At 41.3% G+C, this 11,005-nt stretch overlaps 1 protein-coding gene across 1 annotated transcript in view; it reads right to left on the bottom strand.

Annotated features, from left to right (window-relative positions):
* The window catches only part of DLG5 (discs large MAGUK scaffold protein 5), a 271,602-nt gene that overhangs the window by 166,457 nt on the left and 94,140 nt on the right, over positions 1-11,005 (bottom strand). The window contains exon 2 of the mRNA XM_019502360.1: positions 4,694-4,762. Coding sequence (XP_019357905.1) covers positions 4,694-4,762 — 69 coding nt within the window. The remainder of the gene's footprint in view (positions 1-4,693; positions 4,763-11,005) is intronic.

Here is an 11,005-nt window from a genome sequence, read left to right as displayed (position 1 = left end):
AGGCGCTGGGGGAGTCCCTGTTCCCCCGAGCACCGCAAGGAGTGACCAGGAACAACGGTCACAAGCTGGCAGAGGGAAGGTTTAAGTTGGACATCAGGAGGCGCTGCTTCACGGTCAGGGTGGCTAGGGTCTGGAACCAGCTTCCAAGTGAGGTGGTGCAGGCTCCCACCCTGGGGGTTTTTAAGAGGAGGTTGGATGACTACCTTACTGGGGTCATTTGACCCCAGTACTCTTTCCTGCCATGGCAGGGGGTCGGACTAGATGATCTGCTCAGGTCCCTGCCGACCCTAGAAACTATGAAACTATGAAACTGGTTTATGCATAATGTCTGTCCCTAGCTTAGATGACCTAGTCTCTCCAAATCACAAGGAAGGTGAAAGGTACCTGGAAGTCAAGAGGAAAAACTGTACATACAAGTGAATCTTCGTGAAGGCTTACACTGCATCCAGACTAGATTGCTAAAACAAAGTTTATTTTTCCCTTTCTACCATACTATATATGTTTAAACTGCAAATTGTTTCATAGTTTCATTGTTTCATAGTTTCAAATTGTGTTAGTTTCACTGCCCATCAAACCATTCTATTTGTGTAACAATCTTTCTGGGGCATATTTTTTATATACAAGTTCTGAAATACTACAGCAACTTAGTATTTATCAGGTGATAGTTTAAGGAATTCAAAAAGCCTTCAGGCTACTGGCACACAGTGTTAGTTATAATGGCTTATCATTCAACAAATCAATCATTGCTACAATAATTTGGCTGTAGTTTTGCCAAAATAAAAAGGGTTGTTTATATGCGATGGTTATTAACAAGCAAAAATATTTGCTGTTGCTAACTGGCTTGGATAAAAAATATCATTAAGTTGTTTCCTATAGTCTGGCAACACGATTAAACATCAGCTTCAAGCAACAAAATGAGTCCGTTTACCTGTTTTAGTTATTAATACTAATACACATGCTAAATCATTTCATTTGAGCTAAGCCATGAATAATCCTAAATTAAAAATACTGTTCACTCCTAGGTCACCCTAAGTTTCAAGTTACAGAGAAGTCCCCTCCTTGGAAAGTCTTATCAAGAATCTTTGAAAAGGTTTGTGCCTTTTAAGACAAATACAACAAATAATGAGTAACTTAAACAAATGGACTTGTGCGTAAAACTGAAGATTACTTGGAAGAACTATGCGTCAAGATTCTGTATCATACCTAGAAACACTGGAAGTCTATTAAATATCTTACCCAATTCTGAACAGCTTCTCCCCTCAAATTTGCAAATCTATTGTGTTTTGACTTATTCAACACTCAATAAAAGTAAGTATCCATAAAACTTGTGCCCTTATTCTTGTAAAAACTACAATCAATAGAAGCACACCAAATTTCTACTCAAAGTAAGTAGCAATGAAATAGTATGATACTTAAACCCAGAAATACCCATCATTAGGTTTCAGTATTAATACCAGCTGTGGTGTGGTCCTTTATGACTGGCTGTCTGAGACTCTCTACAGCAGCAGTTCCCAGACTGACAGATTGTGCACCACCAATTTAGCAAATTTTTCAGTTCAATCTTAAGTACCACTGGCAAATTTTTGTCATATACAGTAATTATAATAAATCTGTTAACATGTACCACTGACAGGTTGTCTGAATACCACTGGTGGTACACATACTACAGATTGGGAACTGCTGCTCTACAGACTAGGAAGACTACTATATTGAGGAGCAAAATTCAGCAGGAAAATGTATTTGTTTAAGAGGGCTAGAAAATACATACCTTTTTTTTGCATACCAAATTAAAGAATCACCTTCTTTTGGGAATACAGAATGAAGAAAAAAAAGATTTTTCAAAGTCATAGTGATGTCCTGACCAGCGGGAAAGAGTAAACTCTTCAGCCTGGCTGCTCAGCAAAAGGTACAGTTTTAACCCTCTCACAGTCATTGCTGAACTGGCAGTACCAGTTGTGAAATAGTTAACACTATAGCTCTGACCCTAAACAGTGAACTCTGACCTTCCCTCCCTGGGGCAGGCATAGAAGAATGGTAGCCATTACAGCTGCAATCCATGCTTTCATGCTTCCATTTTGGCACAGAAAATCAGCTTTCCCACTTAAAACGCACATCTCAATTTTGGAGGACTGATTTTTGTAGAAAAGGTGCATGCGGTATGAAAATAAATACAGCATATATTTGAATAATAAGTTTGAGCACTGCAGAAAATATTGCAATTGCCATAGATCTACAGAAATGCCCTGCAGTGCAGAATATTTACAGCATACACATACAGCAACACTAATCATATCAAATAAAAAATAGCAGTGCATTTTAACAAGATCACAAGAACTTTTTATTAATTTTTCTTATTGGGTGCACTAAGGTAGTGGCTAGAATAATAATGATTCCTAAAGAAAATAACTCAAATTCATAAAATGCTTTTATACTACAATAATTGCATTGTATGAAAATATACATGGATTGTCAATACAGGACATAGCTGCATCAAAGCCAGACACAAGTCTTTTGCTTTCTGCAAGTCTTCTCTAGGTGCAGAACACAGACTCTACCCAACAAGGCTTAAGAAAAGAGAGGCCACAATATTTAGGCTAGGGACAGACATTCAAAAAGCCTGAGTCCAAACTGATTCAACCAGTGGCAATGTGTAGGGGGTACACATGTACCTCCTGAGAGCGCTGGTGCACCCCCTTTCAGCCAGTGATCCCGGGGGGGTGCGAAGGCGAGAGCACTAGTGCCCCCCTGAGCGTGCCAGCAGGGAAGTGGGGGTGCCAGGAGAAGCAGTCCTCCCTGTGGTCGACTGTGCTCACCCGTAAGTGCCAGAGGCACGCCACTGACTAAGGAGGCACCAGTCACCCACGGATTCAACGTCTGCAGGTTAGTTTAACATGGCTAGGCTGAACTAGTTTCCAACCATACAGACAATCCCTCTGTACTGAGGAAATGTAGGCACATGCCTGCAGTGGCTCAGTCTGGAAGCCAGGGTACGCTAGAGCAGCCCTCCCTGCCCTTCCACAGAGCTTAGCAGAGAGTTGGGGGGGAAGGGAGGAAGCAACCAACTTCTCAAATGTTTCCAAGGAAAGACATTAAGCTACCTGTTGATTAGCTCCAAAAAGCCTGTCTGCCTTTGTCTCTCCCACAGCAGAGACTATAGCCAGCATGTGGTCTGTTAGCTAATCTGGAGGTGTCTGCTAAAGCGTAGGGCCAGCAGGGGGGAATAATTCCTGTTTAGCATGGAGAAGCCGGGCAGACGCAGAGGGGAGGGGCCAACCCTGATATGGAGCAGAGCCCTGCCCAGCCCAGAGAGCATACTGGGATGCTGGGGGTGTCTGTCTGGTTTATCTTAAACCATCAAGGGGTCTGGGACATACATTGCACAAAATGGTTTGAACCAGATCTGTTAAGTCTGATAATACATTCAACCAGGTTTATCTCAAACCGGTTTCAGCCATTTTCAAACTGGTTTATGTGCACTGAACATCTGTTCTGTTACAGGTAAACCAGTTTCTGATCACTTAAACTGGTTTGTGTGTAATGTCTGTCCCTAGCCTTAAAGTATGCAGAAGTACACTGCTGGAGAGGCAGAATTGAAGTAAAACGTTTTATTTCCCCCATTTTTTAAAAGACAACTATCAATTCAGCTCCCCCTTCTCTATTACAATTCTAAAAAGTTACCTACAGGGAAAGAATCACACTCTAATAACTTTAGTATGTCCATCCAATGCACTAAAAATTTTTTTTGTTAGATATGCCTTTTCTAGCTTTCAGTGCTGGAAGCAGCTATACATGTTTTGGCTTGATAAAAGTCACACCAACATGTCACAGCTTTTCACTTTTCTAGCAAACAGTTTTAATCAGGAGTGAAAGCCTGTTGCTTCATGTTGAGTTACAAATTCAACCCAGTAACTGCAACAGATGTCTCCCAATATCCTTTTACAGACAACTGACTTGCCTCATGCTGTCAGAGAAGTCTACAGATGTCTGAAACAAAAAAAGGAATTTAAAAATGCAACAACTCAAGACCTTATTTTAAGATTAATCACTTTTATACAGATTTCAAAACCATTTCATCTGTATTTGTGAAACAACAAAAAAGCTGGCAGCGAAAATTAGTATTTCAACTTTTATTTTTATTTTTTAGATCACTTATCTCTCTCCCACTCTCCAAACATTACCTTCCCCAAGTTCCCTTAAAAATGAAACAATGTAAGAAAAAAATATTTCAAATTATTCAAGTCCTACAACTGCTAGTAATTTTTTTTAAACTAGATAATGTTGGATAAAACTTTTTTTATTCTGTGTTTCTCAGGTATCTTTATCTTGTTACAACTTAAAAACTGAAATATATAGATATCATCTTAACAATACCACTGTTATAATCATTTAATAAGTAACTCAACAAACTGTAGCTATTTCATGTAATTCATCCAAGTTTAAAAGATTTTATTGGCAGCTATTTCTAGGCAGTTACCTTTAGCTATGAAAATATTTTAACCTTGCAGCATCAAAGTATACTTTTTAATCGTGCAGACATGCAAGTCTCCCATGGTTTAGCTACAGTTATATTACTATACAAAACAAAAACCATTGAGATCCACTCAGCCATCCAGTAGCTAAACAAACATTTTTTTTACTCCCCAGACTCCCTCAAACAGAAGATTCCCACACTAAGCTTAGATATAATACGTACCAATGCTACTTAGAGAACTGCTACTTTCTGAATCAGATGGCATTATGGACAGCACACTGTAAGTGGAACCTGGGAAGAAAAAAAAAAACAAAAGTTGATTTGCATCCTTTTCAAATCAATCTGATATAATTTCATGACAGGCTAGACTCCCAGTACCCTACACTGGAGAGCACAAACCTCTCTAACATATGGAAATCTAAGATGAGGATAGATTTGTGTTCATTTTCAAACAGATTACTAATTCAGTGGTAAGGTTCCTAAGTAGAAAGCATGCAAAGGAAGGGATGACTCCACAGAGCAAAATGACACACTAGTATTACTAGTGCTTAATGTAGCTTAAGTCTGCTAAACTGAAAGTACAAATTTAGCTTTGTTTAATTTTTTAAATTATAAAGCCAGCAGCAGTGAGTGATTTCTGTTGCAGTGTTAACAATCTAAACGAGACTCTGTTTTTAACTGGATCCTATTTATTTTCAATAAGCATAACAGCCCTGGTTGCCAAAATCACTTCTGAACATGTTAACCATGATGAGAATTTGTGTTCAGCTATGAGTGCCATGACAGCAACCTGGCATTAATATGATTAAGCGAAAAACATTTAAGTCACCTCTCTCTAGTGGTTCTTTTCCCACCAAAACTCTTGAATTTTAAGTTCTTAGGGCTAACCAAGCACTTCTCAAAATTGCTCAGACTCAAACATGTACTGTGTATACAACTTTGCCACATTTCCCTTGGTCATGTGCAAGTTCTGGAATTTTTCCTTTATTCTTCACCACTTTCAGTTCTTAATTTGGTGGTCTCCTACTGTCAAAGTGATATTTGATCTGGCTTGGATCACCCGTGCTCTTATATGATAATCTTCACACAAGAGAAAAATGAGATTAGTGCCTGTTGAAAAGGACCTAGGGCAGGGGTTGTCAACCGGGGTACGTGCACCTCTGGGGGTACTTGGGAAGGCTCAAGGGAGTATGCGGCAGTGGCAATGAGAAGCAGCGGGCAGGGCCGCCAGAATTTAGAAGATTAATTTCAGTGCCTTTGTTTCTGCCATCACCTTACAAAAATAAAACTTCAAAATTGTCTGTCTTATTTATTTGTCTGAAAACCTGTAGATACTCTTCAGGTAGGAGAAAAAGGTCCTACCTGGAGACCTTACAATCTAAGTAATCCTCCTTCAACCCACAGAAGGAGCTCACAGAAAGAGATGGGGAATGGGATATAAATTAGAGGCTAATATTATCTGAAATGTGTCACAAGTCAAGGGAATTTCTATCCAGACTAAGATTTGAAGTCTGAACCCCAGTAACCTGGCCCAAAGAGAAAGTATCAGGATTTTCAGGACTTGGCTGGAGTTAAGACACTTCTTTTTTCAGTCTTACACTTTCTCTCTCATGCTTCAGTTTTGCTTTCCTCCCTATTCTACGGGATGAAGAGGGAAGGGCATGAAGGCTGAACGACTGGTTTGTATCTCCAGTACAAAAAAGCAGCAAAAAAGACTGGTATTTAACAAAGATATTAGTTTTTCTTGTCTTCGTTCTTCATGGTACATTGAAGCACACTACCCACAAGACTAGCTGATTATTTGCAACAAAGAAGATGACATAATAAAACAAGAGATACTTCTTTTTTCTTGACACACAAATAAATGAACCACCTAAAAATGAGAGGGCTAGATACTCAGCTGATATAAACCTATGACCCAGAGGGGGGCAATTATTTCAGCTGGAGGGCCATTTAGTGAGTTTTGGTGAGTTGCCAAGGGTCATAACGGTAGCTCTGTCCCTTGACAGGTGCCCTGCCCCCAGTAGCCATCTAGTCCCACCCCCTAGCCCCTAACCCCCTAGTCTTTCCCCTTGTCCCTGGAACTACTCTGGGGGAAAGGCAGGAGGGCACCTTGAAACCAGAAAAAAACTAAATCATATACTAAAAGTCAAACATCTACTATAATATATTTTAGTTTTATTTCAAAAAATATTTTCATCCTGGTTTACAGGCATTTGTGTAGTGTGTATAGAGGTAATTGCATAATAGCTCAAAAATAAAGCCCTACTCTTATATATCGGGGGGAACGAGGTTGAGAGAAGGTACGGCTGTGTGTGTGCATGGAGGTGTACGGTATGTTGGGTGTTGTGGGTGTGTGTATACATGTGGGGGGTGCGAGCAGGGTATGGGTGTGAGGGAGGGTAGGGAGGTATGGGGAACCCCTTACACGTTCTCCCCCTCTGCCACTAGCGGCACCAGCACCAGGCCCTCCGGGTGCTCATGGCCTGTGCAGGTACAGCTACCCAGTTGCTCATTGCTTCAGCCAGTTTTGGAAACTGCACATGGCGGAAAGGCGCAGAGCCAGGCCAATGAGCCTCTATCATGTAGGGATTGTATACAGCTCCTGGGACTCATGTGCCACTGCAGGGAAGCTCTGAGCAATGGAGCCAGCAGCTTTCCCTGCCTCCACATGCAGCTCACAGGACTCCACTGGGAAGCAGGGGGTAAGGCTCCCCTCCACTTCCAACAGAGTCCCAGAAGCTGCATGTAGTGGCAGGGAATGGGACTAGGCCACCAGCTCCATCATGTGGGGCTTCCCCCCCAGTGGTGCACAAGTCCCAGAAGCAGCACATGAGCCCCATACTATACAGCCAAGCTGGCCTGGCTCCGCTCCTTGCCACCATGTGGAACTCCCAGAACTGGCTGGAACCCCTGGGTAGCCACATCTGCACAAGCGATGAATGCCTTCCACCTGCTGCTGCCACCAGCAGCAGGGGCTGTGCACCATGGGAGGGAGGGGTGTCCCCACCTCCCCTCACACCCCACACCCTGCCCACCTGAGCTCTGAGCTCCTGTTGCCCCACAGGGCATGGGCTCCAGACTCCATGATCCTGCCAGCCCCAGCCCCAGCCCCAAGCTCCTAACCAGCTGCAGCTTCCCTACCTAAGGCACAGAACAAGCACTGCATTAGGGGCAAAAGGGGAAGCCACTGGAAGCTGGGGAAGCCAAGCAGGTGCCCTAGCAGCTGCCGCAGTGGAACCAGCAGAAGGATTCAGATAAAGACATTTCAAAACATAGCGACTTCTGTAACTTGTGTCTGCCTGCCTCCCAGCTTCTGAGCTGTTTTCAGAATGGATTGGAGAAAGGGAGCACAGGGAATTCAGTCTGCAGTTTTTTCAGCCCCTGCTGGAGGGTAGTGTCGGTGTATTGGAGCCTGACCCCCACCGAGGTGAGGGGGCTCCATTTCATCTATCCCACCCTCCAGACCTGACTGCAGAAATCCTAAAAGGAGCTCCTTCTGCTTCCTTTCCCTTCACCCATTCTGAAACAATATGACTGGCAGGGAAGAGGCCATTGCTAAGGGAGACCAGTTGGAGGCTCACAGCTAGCAGCTAGATTCCCCTCCTGCCTGGAACCAACAGTGAACTTCTGTTTGGTCCAGGTGGTCGCTGCAATTCAGAATGCTTCCTGAAAAGCATTCTCAGTTACAGTGGGGAGCTGCATTTCTGTCAGCACCCAAACTGGTGCACACATTGACTTAACTGGGGGGGTTTATGATATAGAAAACTCTTTGCCAGAGTAAGATCAATTTAATGAAGAACTTGCGCACAAAACGAATGTAGGTCTCAAGACATGGAAGCTAATTAAATTACATCTACAAAATCACTTTAGCCCTCAAAGAGTGCAATAGGGATTTAGATGCCTAAATACCTTTAGGCTTCCAACTGCTTGCCTTTTCTAGTATTCTGCTGTTTAACAGAAAGTCAAGAAAAACTTACTGGTCACTGGCCCTGTTAATGGATTCTGTCCCTCTTCCAGAATTTCTGACAAAGGAATAACTAGGAGAGCTCCAATGCCCTTGAAACTATCTCATTAAGGACACATACTTGACAAGTTTTTCTATTTTGCAAAAATACTGAGAGTCAAGGGACTCATGAATAACTGGAAAGGAAAAAAAAAGTTCTTGTGATTAAAGGTAGCTGTCTGAGACCCATGAGGTTTGGGTCTCAGACAGCTACCTTCTCTGACCCTGCCAGTACTCATGTGCAAACATGGGTAAACCATGTATTTCTGCACTTCCTTTTCACATCTATATATACACGGACTTCAAGGCACTTGGATGTAAAAATGAATAAATGACTGAAAGGAGCTCAGAAATTAAGTTGATAACTACTGAAGAAAAGCCAAAAATTCAACAAAGAAAAAAAATGTTGTATACTTCCCCCCACCATCATCTCAATATTACTCTTTCAACAGTCACATTTAATACGTAGCCAAAAATTCATAATAAGCATGTCAGACATCTTGATAGTTCCAAAGTCTGCATCAGTCAAAGTGAATGTATTTTAAGTTTGGACTGAGAATCAACCATTACATCAATGTTTCTTTTGAAGTAGATGCGTGTCTTCAAGCAATACTCTGAACTAAACTCTGCCAAGAGTAAAATGTGGATTACAAATATAGCATGTATTATCACTTACATGGCACTAGATGCATAGTAAGGGCTATGATACCTCGATTCTATGTTGTGAATGCCCCAAGGCACTAACATATTGAAAGCAGAGCCAGAGCCTCATTTAAATCAATGTAATCCATGAAGGCTCAAGACTGCCAGAGTATATGAAGAATTGAGACCTTATTAGAGAAAAAAAACACATGCAAACAAGGATGCAAAACACAGGTAAAGTCATCAATGTGATGTCTAAAATGCGTCTTCAGGGATACAAAGTTTTCACTAGCCACACCCTCTCCCCTTCTCTTTCTTTTTCCATCTGCCCAACTGGTCCATGTTTTTTCTCCCCTACCCCAAAACATCATTTTTTTCCATTACATCAGTCAGCTCATATTTATTCTCTCATGCACACATATTTTAAAATGAAGTTTTGACTAACAGTTTTGCCTTCAACAGACAGAATTTGAGCACTAACTAGAATAACATTTTTAATCAAGAAAAAATACTGTGCAAAATTGATTTTTTTTAAGAATAAATTTGAATTTCAAAGATGCCTGACATTGCAGTAGAATACTCCTAAAAACTGTGATGTAAAAACAGAGCTCTTATTCTGGATATTTTAATAAGGATATAAACAATATGAGTGGGGAATATTTGATCTGTTGCTGACCTGATTTTAAATATTTTCAGGTAAACTTTGGCACTGGCTGATTTCAGAAATTATATTTCACTCTGTTAAATAATTTTAATTCATATTCATCTACAGAAAGGCTTAATTCAAGAACCCTAAAATAGGCAAGTACAATTTAGAGGATAATTTTAGAGGATAAAATGCTGCAGCTAATGTTTAACTGTATTAGTGTAATTGGGGTAGAAAGTGGTCAGAAATGCAACAAAGTATGAATTAGCTCAAAGTTTATACTTGGAGGCCTTTCATCATCATCTCTAAATACTATATTCTTTAAAGTGCTTAGTAAAATAGTTCATCTTCCCAGAATATATATATATTTTTCATAATTTTTTTAAAGAATCTGAAAGTGATACATATCATTTTGAAAGAATCTGAAAACTTTTATTTTATATTTTTATAGATAGCTATATCTATAGATATTTATCTAGCTATAGACGTAACCATAGATAGAGAGAAATATTTACGTTTTCAGATTCCTTCTAACATTAAAAAAATCCTTTTAGTCTATTTTCACAGGAAAATTCTAAATTTTAAGAACACAAACTCATTTGGGAAGAAACTGTAGATATTTCATTGAAAATGTCACTGTAAATTGTTTATGAGCTGGAATCTTTGAAGAGTATTATTGTTCTCATACTTATTTGGAAGGTTAAAAAAGAGAGAGAAAGAAAGAAAGAAATCAGTTAAACACAATGTTTTATTAATATATTTACAATTTTAAAGCAATTTGGAAGCTTACCAGTGCCTCAATCACTATAAAATAAATTCTAAATACCTATAAATTTGGTATTTAAATTTTGGGGGGGTTATAATGGAAAAAAATCAGAGCTCCCTCTGCCCCCTTCGCTCACCAAGATGCAGGTCCAGCTGCAGCTGATCCCAGCCACTGCTCTGCGGCGCTGACCAGCCCCAGTATGCTGGTGCCCTGACTATGCCACTGCCCCTCTCTCTCAAGCCACAGCCCCCCACCCCACAGCCCCCCACCCCAAGCCCTGCTGGAGTAGGCCCCCTGCTGCCAAGGCTATGAGGGCAGGTCCCTGCATCCCTGCAGTAGCACCCAAGCCCCAGCTGCCGCCCACAGGAGACAGCCACTGCTGCAGCAGAGCCAGGCCTGGCTTCCCCTCCCCCAGGGGCAGCACGGCCAGGTCTGAGCCTGTGGCGGGGGGCTTGCTGCAGACTCAGGCTCCCC

The sequence above is a fragment of the Gavialis gangeticus genome, unplaced genomic scaffold, assembly GCF_001723915.1.
Source record: "Gavialis gangeticus isolate Ggan-Ray unplaced genomic scaffold, GavGan_comp1, whole genome shotgun sequence".
NCBI classification, from domain to species: domain Eukaryota; kingdom Metazoa; phylum Chordata; order Crocodylia; family Gavialidae; genus Gavialis; species Gavialis gangeticus.
The sequence above is the reverse complement of the archived record's forward strand: the minus strand, read 5'-3'. Positions and strand labels throughout refer to the sequence as shown.